Below are 16,710 nucleotides of genomic sequence, written 5' to 3'. Positions count from 1 at the left end.
AAAAGAAATACACTTGATAAAGAAGCAATTTTCTTCCTCAAAAATAGGGACATGGGAAGAGAAGAATGTTGAATAAATATTTAGTGAGGCCCCACTGAAGCATCTTTCAGACCTAGAAATCAGAACGCACACGTTAAGTGGGGGGTCAGATTCTCAGTGACCATCAGAACATGCAGAAACACACCAAGAAGAAGGCCAACAGGGGCAAGTTGTCAGGACAGATGTGGCTGAAGACCCGGCAAGAGTCTGCAGCCATTCACATCCGTACAGCCCTAGGTCGCAGCCAGTGGGAAGGTAGCCTGGTGCAAGCTGACCTTCTGGGGGTGCAGCAGTCAGACGGACCACAGGTGAGCCCCGACCTCACCCTGGCTCACTCTCTGCACTTGTTAGATGGGGACGGTCCTGAGAACATGCCACGCAGGACAAAGCACAGCCCAGTGCCTGGGCTCAAATCCAGCTCTTCCATCTACTAACCAGTGACCTACAGAGACTCCCAAACTTCCCAGTCGTATTTTCTGTACCTGTAAAAGCAGAGAGGCCATAAGGTCGTCTCCTGGGTTGGTCATCGTGGTCATGAGGAATAAGTTACCTGATACACATAAAACCCCTGAAGAAAGGAATAGCAACCCACTGCAGTATTCTTGCCTGGAGAATTCCATGGACAGAGAAGCCTGGTGAGCTACAGTTTGTGGGATCGCAGAGTCAAACACGACTGAGTGGCTCACACACACACACACACACACACACACACACATGCATGCACACTTAGGACCAGCGTCTGGAATGCACTCTACATGTGCCATCTCTTGGTATTACTACCTAGCAAGCGAGACGATCTACACACAGTACTTAGTCCAGCAGGGATGAAAACAGGTGATCAATGGCCACCAGGTAACAAAGGCAATTTGGGACTTAGAAGGGCTGACCCAGAGGCTGGGGAAGTGAGAGAGGACAATGGGCGTGACTCCCTGGAAGGGCCCGGAAGCCGAGGAGTGCTGGCCTGGGGCTGCAGGCTATTGTCATGCTCTATACATTTCAGAGAAGGTGACTTCTTTAGCCACGGGCTTCCCATGGAGCTCAGCTGGTCAAGAATCCTCCTGCAGTGTTGCAGGAGACCCCAGTTCAATTCCTGGGTTGGGAAGATCCCCTGGAGAAGGGAACGGCTACCCACTCCAGTATTCTGGCCTGGAGAATTCCATGGACTGTATGTATAGTCCATGGGGTTGCAAAAGCCAGACATGACTGAGCAACTTTCACTTTTAAGAGGAAACGGCCAAAGGATGAGGGACATGTTCCCAAGTTTCTTGAGCCTGAAGGGGTCCTCCACGGGCGCCAGGAACTCTCCTGCTCTGACTGGAAGCACAGGACCAAGGAGAGTGGTGTCCAAGCCCCACGGCCAGTGAGCACGGGCAGGACCAGCCCGGAGGCCAGGGGAGGAGAGATGATGTCTGCGAGGTGGGCTGGCTGGGCGCAGAGAGGCAGGGAGTGCGGACGAGACTGAGGAGGGACCTGAGGGGAGCTCGGAGACGGCGAGAGCCCTGCGGCTGGGTGCGGGCAGGGACGCACTCCAGTCTGACGCAGAGGCTGCAGGCCGGGGCGTGGGGAGGCACCGGGATGGGGTAGAGACGGGGCGGGGCCAGAGCGCCACCCTCCCGGAGAGACCACACCTCAGAAAGTCAATCCACAGACCCTGTCTGTCCTCCTGGCCCACCAGCTCCCACTTGTTGCCAAATCCTCCTGTCTCCACAACAGGCAGGTTAAGGATGCAATGCTGGCTGAAGCCGGGACCAGCAGAGCCAGAGCCTGGGTAAGTCCCAGGAAGAGAAACCAAGCAATGATCAGACTTGAACGTGGTTCGTTCTAGGTTTGTGAACACAAAGAACATTTAAAAACAAATTAGAACGCCAGCTCTAAGGTTAAACACAATGTTTAGTTGTTTAGAAATATGACAAGATACCTTAAAAAGTTATAAAAAGAAGGCCTGGAACTTGAGACAAAATAGGATGTCCAATTGTTAATAAAGGAGTGAATTTAGAGTCTGGCAACATGAGGTCTCCTGGGAATCAAAGCCTGAACATCTCAGGACCACGTGCACATCTCTGAAGTGGCTCTGCTGGGATCCCTGGGCTGAGGTGTCCAGGACTGGCTCTCCCTGTCCCCAGGTTCCATCCCTGAGATGGCGCAGATGCTGAGCCCAGGGCGATGCTGGCAGACAAAGGACCCAGGCGGTGTTCTCCAAGAGCGACAGGTGGGTCTGGCACAGACAGATCTCCTGGCAGGGAGGACGCAGCCCCTGCCAAAGGAGAGACAGGTAGTAGCTGTGGAGAGACAAGGCAGGGAAGTGCTGAGCCTCGGAGAGGCCAGAGGCCCCTCCCCACCCAGGAGGAAGGATGGAGCGGGCAGCTCGGTGGGGGCGCAGTCACAGCTGCAAGGTGTCCAAGCAAGCAGGAGACAACGAGGCAAGAACAGGAGGGGTGTTCAGAGGACGTGGGGGACCCCAACCTGCCATCTTCACAGTGCCCTCCAGGCCCTCTGGTACCCAGGTACAATTTCTCACATCTGAGCTGGACCAGACTGAGGCTGGAAGGAGAGGAAGATGTTCTTCTCACTAGATCCTGGAACTTCTGCTAAATGAGATCACCCAGGGCCCAGAGGATCAGTCTATGGGAAGAACCATTCCCCAGTGTGTGCGGAGCTGGCCCCTCATCAGGTCTGTTCCCAGCCCATCCCGCTCACGGCCATCCTCTAGCTGACTCAGAGCCACACCTTGGAGGTCCAGGAAAGGGCAGGGCTATGGCCTGACCTGCATTGGGGAATCTGAGTTCCAACCTCAGTTCTGCCTGCGTGTCCAGCCATCTCTGACTGCCTGAAGACACGGAGGAAAGTGTGGGTGCAATGGTGCTTCGGACCAGGGCCGTGTCTGGGGACATGATGTGCTGTCATCCCCAGGCTGGGGGTGCTGCCGAACAAGACACAGGATAGGCTCCACTGAAAGAGTGATCCACCCCAAAATGAAAAGAATGCACATTTGTGAAACCCACGATAAGACCAGAAAACCTATGGTTGTTCAGCCATATTTATTGTTCAGTTGCTCAGCTGCATTTGGCTCTTTGTGACCTCATGGACTGCAGCATGCCAGGCTTCCCTGTCCTTCACTATCTCCCTGAGTTTGCTCAAACTCACGTCCATTGAGTGACACCATGCAACCATCTCATCCTGTCGTCCCCTTCTCCTCATGCCCCCAATCTTTCCCAGCATCAGGGTCTTTTCCCAACAATATTTAAAAATCAGCTATTCCCAGGACTGATTTCACTAAGCCCAATGAGTCCCTTTAATTTCAACATTAAATCAAAGCATTCTTTGGCTGGTGTACATTCATCCCTCCTACATGTTCTCACATCCAGAATTTGTAGAGATATATTTATTATGCAATCAAGAATCCAGTGTCCTTTAAACAGTCTCCCCCTGGTATTTTACCTGTACTCAGAGACTTCTCTATGACCTCCAACTAGAGCAGTCCCCTCTCCTGGACCCATGGTTGCTACCTCTCCTGAGATGCCCACCTACCAGCCTATGGATGCCACAGGCACCATGAGCTCCACTCCCCAGACTGATGGGCACCCAATGGGAGAGACCCAGCAGGCCAACCTGGTGCCTCCCCACTGAGTTCAAGCTGCACACCTCCGCTCAGGAGATGTGACAAACCCCTCAGTCCAATCACCTCTGAGCCTGCTGGCCCCATGACAGCTCATATTTTGACGAATGCATTTAAAACAGGAGGGATGGAGGAGGTGGCAGGATGGGTGTGCAGCAGGATGCTAGGCTGTGACGCTCAAAAAGGACCTGGGGAGGGCTCGTCCTCTGGAGGAACATTCTCTGTTTGGGGGGCTCTTGGGGTCTGCGCCTTTGGGTCCAGGAAAGAAATCCAAATGAGCAAAGGTGGAGAAACCAACACAAGATTGTAAAGGATTATCCTCCAATTAAAAGAAAGGAATCAGACCTAACACCATACACAAAGATAAGTTCAAAATGGATTAAAGACCTAAATGTAAGACCAGAAACTATAAAACTCTTAGATGACAACATAGGCAGAACACTCGATGACATAAATCAAAGCAATATCCTCTCTGACCCACCTCCTAGAGTAACGGAAATAAAAACAAAAGTAAACAAGTGGGACCTGATTAAACTTAAAAGCTTTTGCGCAGCAAAGGAAATTATAAGCAAGGTGAAAATACAACCCTCAGAATGGGGGAAAATAATAGCAAATGAAACAACTGACAAAAGATTCATTTCCAAAATATACAAGCAGGTCATACAACTCAATGCCAGAAAAACAAACAACCCAATCAAAAAGTGGGAAAAAGACCTAAACAGACATTTCTCCAAAGAAGACATACAGATGGCTAACAAATACATGAAAAGATGCTCAACATCACTCATTATTAGAAAAATGCAAATCAAAACTACAATGAGATATCACCTCACACAGGTCAGAATGGCCATCATCAAAAAGTCTACAAACAATAAATGCTGGAGAGGGTGTGGAGAAAAGGGAACCCTCCTGCACTGTTGGTGGGAATGTAAATTGATACAGCCACTATGGAAGATGGTATGGAGATTCCTTAAAAAACTAGGAATAAAACTACTATATGACCCAGCAATACCAGTCCTAGGCATGTACCCTGAGGAAACAAAAACTGAAAAAGACACATGTATTCCATTGCTCATTGCAGCACTATTTACAACAGCTAGAACATGGAAGCAACATAGATGTCCATCGACAGATGAATGAATAAAGAAATTGTGACACATTATACACAGTGGAATATTACTCAGCCATAAAAAGGAATGCATTTGAGTCAGTTATAATGAGGTGGATTAACCCAGAGCCTATTATACAGAGTGAAGTAAGTCAGAAAGAGAAAGATAAATATCATATACTAATGCATATATACAGAATCTAGAAAGATGGTACCAAAGAACTTATTTGCAGGGCAGCAATGGAGAAACAGACATAGAAAACAGACTTATGGACATGGGGAGAGGGGAGGAGAGGGTGAGACGTGTGGAAAGAGTAACATGGAAACTCACATTGCTATCTATAAAATAGAGAGCCAACGGGAATGTGCTGTGTGGCTCAGGAAGCTCAAACAGGGGCTCAACCTAGATGGGTGGGAGGGGGAGGGAGATGGGAGGGAGGGTCAAAAGGGAGGGGATATATGTATACCTGTGGCTGATCCATGTTGAGGTTTGACAGAAAAGAACAAAATTCTGTAAAGCAATTATCCTTCAATTAAAAAATTAATTAAAAAAAGAAGAATCAGAGCAGCCAGAATGGTGTGTCCATGGAAAACACCCAAGAAGAGGCAGTGTCATCCAGGAAGCGAGTCAGAGGGAAGACCTGGACCTGGTCCCGCCCCCAGGCTCAGACATGGGTGATGGCTCTGAGGTTCTGGGGGGCACCGTCTTCCCCGAGCTGTCTCCCGAAGCCCCGCACACCTGGAGGACAGGAGCAGCACCACACTGGTGACCCCAGGTTGAGAAGCCCAGCATCCCATTTTACGATGGACCCTGTATTCGTTATCTCAATATCATGGAAACACACGCACTCAATTTGTCACAAGAAAATACCAACTTCACAAACCATTTTTGGAAGGTATTAAGTTCAAGGTTCCAGTCAAAAACCCACAAACTATCTCTCTTAACAAAATTGTACTGTTCACACTTACTGACGATCTGTTCTCAACTCTGTTAGGCATTGAAAGTGGAAGTGCTACCTGCCCAGTTGTGTCTCGCTCTTTGTGACCCTGTGGACCGCAGCCCACCAGGCGGCTCTGGGCATGGAATTCTCCAGGCAAGGATACTGGAGTGGACTGCCACTGCCTTCTCCAGGGGATCTTCCCAACCCAGGGGTTGAACCCAGGTCTCCCGCATTGCAGACAGATTCTTTACCGTCTGAGCGACACATTACCTGTTATCAGACCTAAACCTCAGCGGCCGCTGAGAGCACAGACCGGGTCGGGAAGAGGACGCCCCTCCCAGGGGCCTTCTCACTGCCACTCCCAGCGACGTCAGGAAACCTCTTGAAAGGCAAGTAGCCAAACTCGGACATACATCACCCAACAATCAGGCAAGGGCTGTAAAACTTTATGTGGGCATTCATAAAGGTGAGGGAGCGTGAAATATTATTTTTCTTTTGATGATCCTTATTAAAGGTGAGCAGAGCACATTCTGAGAGCAGTTTCCAGCAGGCTATCTGATGAGGGATTGACCTGAAGTGAAAGTGAGTGTGGTGGGCAAGCGGTCCCCCAACTCTGAGCCACGGGAAAACAGCAGTCCACTTCCCACCTCAGCATCTCAATCCAAGCATTCATTGTTATTTCCTCCATAAAATAAAAATATTCCGACCTAATATATTATGAATTTAACAAATCTCCGCTAGGGAATTCCAACTTTAAAAGCACTGAATAAATGAAAAGAGATTTATCAAAATACATGGATAAATTACTCTAGGTCAAAAGGGACAGATTAAACAACACATTTAAAAGAAATGACAGGCAGACCTTAGAGACATTGCAGATTTGGTTTAGGCCACTACAATCCAGCAAATACCACAATTACAGGGCTTACATGATTTGGGGGGCTTCTCAGTGCATATAAAATTATGCTATATTGTAGTCTATTAAGTGTACAACAGCATTGTCTAAAAATGCACATGTGATGTGAAGTCGTTCAGTTGTATCTGACTCTTTGCGACCCCATGGACTGCAGCCTGCTAGGCTCCTTCATCCATGGGATTTTCCAGGCAAAAATACTGGAGTGGGTCACCATTTCCTTCTCCAGGGGACCTTCCCGACCCAGGGATCAAACCTGAGTCTTCCACACTCCAGGCAGACTTTACTGTCTCAGCCACTAGGGAAGCCCAAAAATGGACATATCTTGAATTTAAAAATAGATTGTTGCTAAAAAAAAAATGCTATCATCTGAGCCTGCAGTGATTCATAATCTTTTTGCTAGTGGAGGGTCTGAAATACTGCAAGAATTACCAAAATGTGACACAAAGACAGAAAGTGAGCAAATGCTGTTGGGAAAATGGTACGAACTGACTTATTCAGTGCAGGGCGGCCACAAACCTTCAACTTGAAAAAAACACTGCATTTGTGAAGCACAGTCAAGTAAAACACAATAAAATGTGGCACGCCTTATAAACGTTGAAAACAGCTTGGCAACACTGAATTCTTTTAAGTTATATGAATACCTAAAAACACTCATTTGATTACAAAATCATTAATAATCCAAAGAGTAAATGGAAAAAAAGACAATTAACCCAGGAAGAAATCTAAGGTGTTAAAGCACAGAGTCTCTAGTTTATTAGCTGAACTAGGAAGCAACCACAAGGACCATCTTTCACCACCCTGAATCCATGGGGTCGTCCTCCAAGCGCAGCACAGGTTACTGGCCCACTCTGGGAGAGGGCTGTGTCAGGACAATCTTTCCATGCGGCTTTGTGCATCAGTGAGGATGTTTTTGGTCCCGCTTCATCTTGACCCTGCAGTGGTGTTTCAAACCCTCCCAGGGTCACCGCAATGAGAGTGGATGTCCTTGGGGGCAGAAGACCTCATGGGGAAACGCTGAGCTCCGTGGGGCTGAGAGTGGGCGCCCCCTGGCGGTGGTGTTTCACACACGCCCTTCCCGTCTCAGCCCCATCTCCCCTCCCAGGCCATGTGGGACCATGCCTACCCTCGTGCCCCTCCGGCTATAACCGGTCCGGCTACAAATTCACAGCAGACGTCTAAGTGAAAGGACGGCACACACCTGTTTTTGATGTGCTGTGGGGAACCCAGGCATCGGAAGCTGCCGTGGACCATGATGGCAAGCCTTGTGCACACAGCTTCACATTCCTCCATGCTGCGGGAGACAGGACAAGAGGTGAGCTGCAGCCCCAGACAGGGCTCGAATCAACAGTGGGATGGGCAAGCAGAGAGACACACCATTACTGAAAATCAGCTGACTTTCCATACAGGACTCACAGAACTCAAAACAGCACACTGGAAATGGATAAGACTCCACGTATATGGCCAGCTAAACAATTAACCAAAATATTAGTAGTCTTTTCATATAGTAGGAAGAACAATTACTGAATATATAGGAGAAAACCTTTTGGCAATAGCACAAAAATGCAAAATTGATCAGAAAGACCTTCATAAACGTGGAAATCTTATGAAAAAAAGAAGTTTTACTGATGGAAAATTAAACTTTGAATCAGTGGGAAGATATATCAGAAAGAGAGAAAAGAACAAATACAGTTTAAATGAGAAATTGTTTAAAAAATCATTATAATATAAATAATATAATGCAAGTATAAAATAAGTTTTGTATAAACTATAAACAAGTCATACTTTAATACAGTAATTATATATAACAAATAACACTGTAATTTGTAACTATAACTTAGCTTGTAATATAATCTAATATTATGTTGATATGAAGTATGTTATCAAGATTTAAAATTTACAATTATATCATTATAAATACATAAAAGTATAATATAAATTTTAAGAAGAACTTAGTATAATACTGATCAAAAGTTTATCACTCCCCACAAGAAAAATTGAAAACAATTTTTAAAATATACTTTAAAATTATTAGAGAGAGGTAGAAAAAGGTCAAACAAGAAGAGAAGTAAAATAAGACTCATTCCAGAAAATATTAACATTTTCTTAAATAATTAAAAAGAGACAGTATGCTAAGGAATTACAAAGAAGATCTTTGAAACAAAATATGACAGTGCAGATGAAACATCAGTATTTTGTATACAGACCAGAGAATGGAACACAATTCCAAGCATAAGAGCAATGGAATAAACTGTGAAGGAAAAGTTTTATGTACTTGACAATGAAAAGCTATGAATTTCTAGTAAGTATGTCAAAGTAACATTTAAAAAACTGCAACAAACACAAAGGGTGATATTCGATGTACTTATAAAGAACTCATGTGTGTGTGTGCTAAGCTGCTTCAGTCGTGTCTGACTCTCTGTGACCCCATGGACTGCAGCCCACCAGGCTCCTCTGTCCGTGGGATTCTCCAGGCAAGAATATGGGAGTGGGTTGCCAGACTCTCCTCCAGGGCATCTTCCTGACGGCAGGAAAGGAGTCACAGGGATCAAACCCGTGACTCATGTCTCCTGCATTTGCAGTCAAGCTCTTTACCATTAGTGCCACCTCAGAAGCCCAAAGAACTCACATGTACTACTGTAAAAATAAACAAAAACTCAAGAGAGGAAAAAGGGTAAATAAGACATAGACTTTTCAAAAAAATCATTCATGGGTAATAAACATACCAATAAATTACAAACTAAACCATCAGATAAGTGATCTTAAGACTATTTTCTAGCCTGACAGGCATTTGTCACATATACCTGTGTGTGTTACAGACAAAAATTCTTTTCCCCTCCATCTCCTGTGTGAATAAAAAAAATAAACTCTCAGATCCAAAACAATACCCCCAAAGTTAGACACTCTCTCCATAATTTTAAACAGGTCAGTGTATATATGACTGTTGGGAATAAAACATTGGCATACCTTGGTGAAAAACAATTTGCAAAAAATTCCTTTCCTAGGGACTCACCTTAGGAAATACAGAAAATATGAATGCATAGGACAACTTATCTATAACTGTAAAAAATCTAGAAACAGGTTCCACAATAGAATAATACAGAAACATAAATGAGGGTACATCCATATGTGTGTCAGCCACTGAAATGAGGGTTTCCAAAGTCAGTTCATTGGATATGGAAAAGGTAATGATTTAGCAATGGTAAAATGACAATGCATGTTAGGAAAATTGCACATGTATGTTAAAAAAAAAGTAAGAAAAAGCACAAAAAAATGTATGACTATCAAATACCTGAAAAGTGAATTAATGGTGGAATTTTTTAATTTCTTTTACCATGTTGTATTATACAAATTCTAAAGTATGGTAGTCTTCCTGTTGGGGAATGAACATAAAACAGTGTGTTCGTTGAGTCAGTGTATATTCTTATCAAGATTATACATGTCAGCCTTCCATGCAGCCAGAGGTGGACATGTGACCAAACAGGCCAGTGTGAAGGACAATTTCTGAGTCACACTGAAGTAGGCAAGCCACTTGCCCTGGGTTTTGATCTTTCCACTTCCCATAAGCTGGGATATGGACACAGCTACTGAGTCAACTCAGCACTGAAGACGATGAGTGAGTGACTTGGTGGAAAGAATCTGAGTCCCTGGATGACCCTTGGCTCTGACACAGCCCCCCAGTGTGAACTGTGAATGCAGGAGAGAAATGTTTGTCTGGTCTGGGTCACTGTCACTGGGGGTCTTTGTTACAGTAGCTTAACATGAAGTCTCAGGGCTCTTCACACCCCAAGTATGCTTTATATATTTTTCTGTGCAGATGTTATCTTTCTCTATGTTTCCTAATTAATTTCAGTTTAAAATACCCATATCATTTTTTTAATATGAGTGCACAGTAGGTCTCTAATTAAAGTGATAGAATATCTAGTCACTTCTATATGACCTTCCTAAACACAGGACCCCAACAACAATTGATATTAATTCAGGCCACAGAACCATGATTCACAATTTCCAACTGCCTGAGTATCTGCTATCGAACAACTATGCTCTAGAAACTTGGGATTCTATAGAGTCTTGACCCAGAGGCAGAGATCTGAGATGCTGATGGTCTTCAGCATCAGGAAGGATACATAAAGGATACAATGAAAGGAATCTCTGACCATTTATTCAAAAATAACCACTATGCTGTTTATTTTTGGTCATGAAGCACATGGGGACAGAACTGGGTCAGGTGACTCAGAGCTTTAAGTGTTTAGACAGTAAATCCCCTACAGACAAACCTTCAAGTCAAAAACTTTCAGATATACAAACATGTGTTCACATGTCCAATCATGTAAGTTAGTTCACGTGTCTGGCATACGTTGTCACACGCGTGCATCCTCTATACACGATTGTGCTTTTGTGTACCATACAGTGCTGGATACAGTGCGGCAGTACAGTATGTTTATTTCAAGCCCTGGATGTCCAGGAACAAGGGTAAACGCGGTGGTGATGTAGCTGGTATTACTGCACTTTTCAAGGTACTGTAAGATTAAAACTGCTTTATGTTTGTGATTTTTATTTATTACTCGTGCAGACAGTTAATATAAACGTATAGTACTAGAGACCTGATTGTGTTAGTTGGGCACCTAGGCTAACTTTTCGGACTTACAAATTGAACTTGCAAACATGTTCTCAGAATGGAGCTCATTTGTATACAGGGGACGTCCCATGGTGAGCTTTTCAGATCAGCGTCTGATGAATGCGGAGGAAGCAGGCCTGGCCCTCCTGGGCTGATTTTACTTCCTCATAGACAGTAAATTAGGACGCAGAGCTCCTACTTTTGTGTCCTACCCCTGCTCTCCACCATAGTCCCCGAGGATATGGACTTGGGGAGGGCGGAGATGGACTCCTAATCAAAAGGAAGCTCTAGTTCAGAGACTTCCTAGAATTGGGGGATCAGCCCAAGGCTGCCTTGCTCTCCACTGTCAGTCACTTAGACCTTCGTGTTGTATGGCTACAGATAGATTTTTGGAAATAAGGATACATCATTAATGTGAGATCAAATGAACAGGAGGATATAAAAAAGAAATTACAGTGATATGTGGTCTTTCTGAGAGCTGTCTGCAATAATTATATGTTACATGAGAATTATAAAGACCTTTTAATATGACACGTGAGTTCCCAGTCTTAGAGCTTAGGTGCCCTAAGTACTGGCAGAATGACAACAGAAATCAGAGTTCCCAGGACTGGCACAGAAAGATGGTCACTGGAAGCAAGAATGTATTACGATAAAGTAAGGGATTTGCCAAATTTAACTCATCTCGATGTAACATTTTATTTTCTGAATAGAAACAGAAAAAAGACAAAAAAAAATTAGCATAATCAGGACTTTCAGCTAACGGCCATACTGCCAAGGGCAGTCACGTTCAAAAGACAATTAAGAAACCGGACAAAGTGAACAAAAATGATATGTTTCAGAATTCTGGAAATTGACCAAAAGCATAGGACAATATGAGGAACAGTTACAGCTAACAAACTGCTGAACCAGGGTAAGAAGGGGGGTGGCCTGTGGCATCCTGGCTCACAACAGGCAGCTCCTAGCAGGGGCCAGGCCATGAGCGTCGGCAGCTTCTCTGCCCTGTGCACGGCGGGGCAGAGCCCACACCTGTCAGCACCGCCCGCACTGTAGACTCCACAAGCAGGAAGGGCCAGCAGCTCAGCATCTGGCCTGTGTCTGTGTCACGCGCAGAGCCCGTGAGGCTGCATGTACAGCACTGGAGGCTGGAGAAGCCCAAGCCAGCCCACACGCCACGTGAGTCCAGAGGCCCCCCGCCCGCCATCCACATGCACCCTACACAGACCAGAGGGACCAGGAAAGACAAAAGCAAGCCGGCTAGAAAATGCCCTGAGCTGGGAAAGCCCCGCCTTGCCCACACTAGGATGACAGCAGAGACTGAATCCTTGTAGACCTGCTGCTGCTGCTGCTGCTGCTGAGTCGCATCAGTCGTGTCTGACTGGGCGACCCCATGGACAGCAGCCCAGCAGCCTCCTCTGTCCCTGGGATTCTCCAGGCAATACTGGAGTGGGTTGCCATTTCCTTCTCCAACGCATGCATGCATGCTAAGTTGCTTCAGTCATGTCTGACTCTGTGCGACCCTATGGACAACAGCCCAGCAGCCTCCTCTGTTCACAGGATTCTCCAGGCAAGAGTACTGGAGTGGGTTGCCATTTCCTTCTCCAAAGTCCAACAAAGGCTCTAACTGGCAACTCGCCTGGACAAAAGCAGCGTGGCTCCAAAAACACCCAGGCTTCAAAAAATGAAAACAAAGTTGAAAAAAAAACAACTACACAGAAGCATCAGGAGCTGCTGACTGCAGGAGAAAGAGTTTTCATAGATTCATCCTACAGAAGCATAAACAGAACCCAGGTGGAATACACAGAGATCTACATCTCGACACATCCAAGTCAAGGTGTTGAAAGGCACCAAGAAATCTTGAGAGAGTCAGACAAAGTGACTCAGGACTTCCAGGGAGCATCGGCTTTGTTAGCGGCTGGCTTCTTATAAGAAGCAACGCAGGTGAACAGAGAGGAGAGATGTTCGTTACAAAAATGTGAGTTAAAACCACACATCACCAGGACGCTTACAAACAGGAAGACCAGCAGCGTTGACGGCAGCGTGGGGATCCTGGAAAGTCCCGTCATTGTTCTTGGGATTAAGAAATGATTGACACTTCGGAGAACAGCTCTGAAGCTTTCTAAAGTGCTGAACACAAGTTACCATACAACCCAGAAAAGGACCGCTAAGAGAACTAGAAACGTGGGTCTAGAAAAAGACGTGTGTGCGGCTGTTGACAGCACTGCACTGAACGGCTGAGTGTGGCGACCACCCAAGGGCCCGGATTGGGAGTGGGCAGCACACACTGCCCTGCTACCCCATGGACACCGCTCACTGCTGGTTCCGGGTGCCGACTCTCAGACAGTCACACACCAACGATCACGGGTCACATGATCCACCCAAAGGGCCCGGATGGGGAGGGGGCAGCACGCACTGTCCTGCTGCCCCATGGACACCGCTCCCTGCTGGTTCCGGGTGCCGACTCTCAGACAGAGTCACACGCCAACGATCACGGGTCACATGATCCACCCAAAGGGCCCGGATGGGGAGTGGGCAGCACACGCTGTCCTGCTGCCCCATGGACACCGCTCCCTGCTGGTTCCGAGTGCCGACTCTCAGACAGAGTCACACGCCAACGATCACGGGTCACATGATCTACCCAAAGGGCCCGGATGGGGAGGGGGCAGCACACACTGTCCTGCTGCCCCATGGACACCGCTCCCTGCTGGTTCCGAGTGCCGACTCTCAGACAGAGTCACACGCCAACGATCACGGGTCACGTGATCCACCCAAAGGGCCCGGATGGGGAGTGGGCAGCACACACTGTCCTGCTGCCCCATGGACACCGCTCCCTGCTGGTTCCGAGTGCCGACTCTCAGACAGAGTCACACGCCAACGATCACGGGTCACGTGATCCACCCAAAGGGCCCGGATGGGGAGGGGGCAGCACACACTGGCCTGCTGCCCCATGGACACCGCTCCCTGCTGGTTCCGGGTGCCGACTCTCAGACAGAGTCACACGCCAACGATCACGGGTCACATGATCCACCCAAAGGGCCCGGATGGGGAGTGGGCAGCACACGCTGTCCTGCTGCCCCATGGACACCGCTCACTGCTGGTTCCGAGTGCCGACTCTCAGACAGAGTCACACGCCAACGATCATGGGTCACATGATCCACCCAAAGGGCCCGGATGGGGAGGGGGCAGCACGCACTGGCCTGCTGCCCCATGGACACCGCTCACTGCTGGTTCCGGGTGCCGACTCTCAGACAGAGTCACACGCCAACGATCACGGGTCACATGATCCACCCAAAGGGCCCGGATGGGGAGGGGGCAGCACGCACTGGCCTGCTGCCCCATGGACACCGCTCACTGCTGGTTCCAAGTGCCGACTCTCAGACAGAGTCACACGCCAACGATCACAGGTCACATGATCTACCCAAAGGGCCCGGATGGGGAGGGGGCAGCACGCACTGTCCTGCTGCCCCATGGACACCGCTCACTGCTGGTTCCGAGTGCCGACTCTCAGACAGAGTCACACGCCAACGATCACGGGTCACATGATCCACCCAAAGGGCCCGGATGGGGAGGGGGCAGCACGCACTGGCCTGCTGCCCCATGGACACCGCTCACTGCTGGTTCCGGGTGCCGACTCTCAGACAGAGTCACACGCCAACGATCAGGGGTCACATGATCCACCCAAAGGGCCCGGATGGGGAGGGGGCAGCACACGCTGTCCTGCTGCCCCATGGACACCGCTCACTGCTGGTTCTGAGTGCTGACTCTCAGACAGAGTCACACGCCAACGATCATGGGCCACATGATCCACCCAAAGGGCCCGGATGGGGAGGGGGCAGCACGCACTGTCCTGCTGCCCCATGGACACCGCTCCCTGCTGGTTCCGGGTGCCGACTCTCAGACAGAGTCACACGCCAACGATCATGGGCCACATGATCCACCCAAAGGGCCCGGATGGGGAGGGGGCAGCACACGCTGTCCTGCTGCCCCATGGGCACCGCTCACTGCTGGTTCCGAGTGCCGACTCTCAGACAGAGTCACACGCCAACGATCATGGGCCACATGACTCCACGTGGATGAAAGATCCAGGAAGGGCACGCTGATGGAGACAGACAAACCGGAGTGCACGGGGGTTAAATGAGAACGCTCCAAAGTGACAGAGTCACCCTGAACTGGGTCTGGATGTTGAGGCACAGGACTGCAGTGACGAAAATCACACAGGAAGGTGCACTTAAAGTGGAGAAGTCACATGGCACATAAACCATACCTCAAAGAAACTGTTTTTAAAGGGCAGTGGTGAGTCTGACAGTAAGGGCTTCCCTGCTGGCTCAGCAGTAAAGAATCCACTTGCCAGTGCAAGAGATGCAGGAGACCCGGGTTCAATCCCTAGGATGCAAAGACGCCCTGGAGGAGGAGGTGGCAACCCACTCCACTATTGTTGCCTGGAGGATCCCATGGACAGAGGAGCCTGGTGGGTCCATAGGGTCATAAAGAGTCGGACGTGACTGGGCTACGGAGCCTGAGTTCTGACAGTAAAATTCAGGAAGGTTGGGCAGCAGGCAAAGCATCATGAGTACTGCTGTGCTGTTTAGCGGCTCAGCTGCGTCCGACCCTCTGCAACACTGTGGGCTATAGCATGCCTCTGCCCACGGGATGCTAGACAGAAGAATGTAGGAGTGGGCTGCCATTTCCTTCTCAGGGGATCTTCCTGACCCAGGGATTGAACTCAGGTCTCCTGCTTGGCAGGTAGATTCTTTACCACTGAGCCACCTGGGAAGCCCATCACTGGGTGAGTGTAAGTTAAAACAAACAAAAAGAGGAAGCAGTGGTGTGAACAGCATCCTTCCTCAATGAGGCTCAACTCTGCCTGGACCCCAGCATTCCCAGGGGAATTAGCTCGATAACCAGCATTCCCGCCCGGGTCTGTCACCTGGGTTGACAGCGTCTGGTTATTTTTCCAGGAACTGACACTGCCGCAGTCATCGGCAACGTCTCCCAGGACCCATCTTGAGTGATGGGCTGGCTTTGTGTTTCACTTCTAGCAACAAGGAGCAGGCCACTCACTCCAGCTCAGACTTATCCATTCAGGAAATCTGGGGGACACTCTTCAGGACCCCTCTTCCCTCACAGGTCTGGTTAGGAATCCCCAGCCTGCAAGATCCTGGCTAGTCTTGACCTGGGCCTGTGCCCACAGTGAGGGTCCTCCGCCCCCAGGGCCAGAGCTGGCTGGTTTTTCAGCCACTGTCAAGCAGAGGGTCCCCAGGGCCGTGCTTCTCTCCAGGGCCCACAGGACTCTGTCGGAGCCTTCGGCATCCCTGGGGTGAGCCAGGCTCAGGGAACCAGATGACTTTGCTGATGCTGATTGCTTCTCTCTGACCCATGGGTCTCCTATCTTCTGGAAGCATGCAGGAAGCCCCTACGCGGATCTGTAAGCTTACAAGTAAGGAAAAATCCCAGATCCTTCACCGTGGCTAACATTTT

General features: G+C 48.4%; 1 protein-coding gene across 1 annotated transcript in view; it reads right to left on the bottom strand.

The window, feature by feature from the left end:
• The window catches only part of ABCA13 (ATP binding cassette subfamily A member 13), a 335,379-nt gene that overhangs the window by 19,417 nt on the left and 299,252 nt on the right, over nt 1-16,710 (bottom strand). Inside the window, exon 56 of the mRNA XM_070477641.1 lies at nt 7,819-7,911. Within this exon, the coding sequence (XP_070333742.1) occupies nt 7,819-7,911 (93 nt within the window). The remainder of the gene's footprint in view (nt 1-7,818; nt 7,912-16,710) is intronic.

Source organism: Odocoileus virginianus, chromosome 1 (assembly GCF_023699985.2).
Source record: "Odocoileus virginianus isolate 20LAN1187 ecotype Illinois chromosome 1, Ovbor_1.2, whole genome shotgun sequence".
In the NCBI taxonomy this organism is placed as follows: Eukaryota; Metazoa; Chordata; class Mammalia; order Artiodactyla; family Cervidae; genus Odocoileus; species Odocoileus virginianus.
The sequence above is the reverse complement of the archived record's forward strand: the minus strand, read 5'-3'. Positions and strand labels throughout refer to the sequence as shown.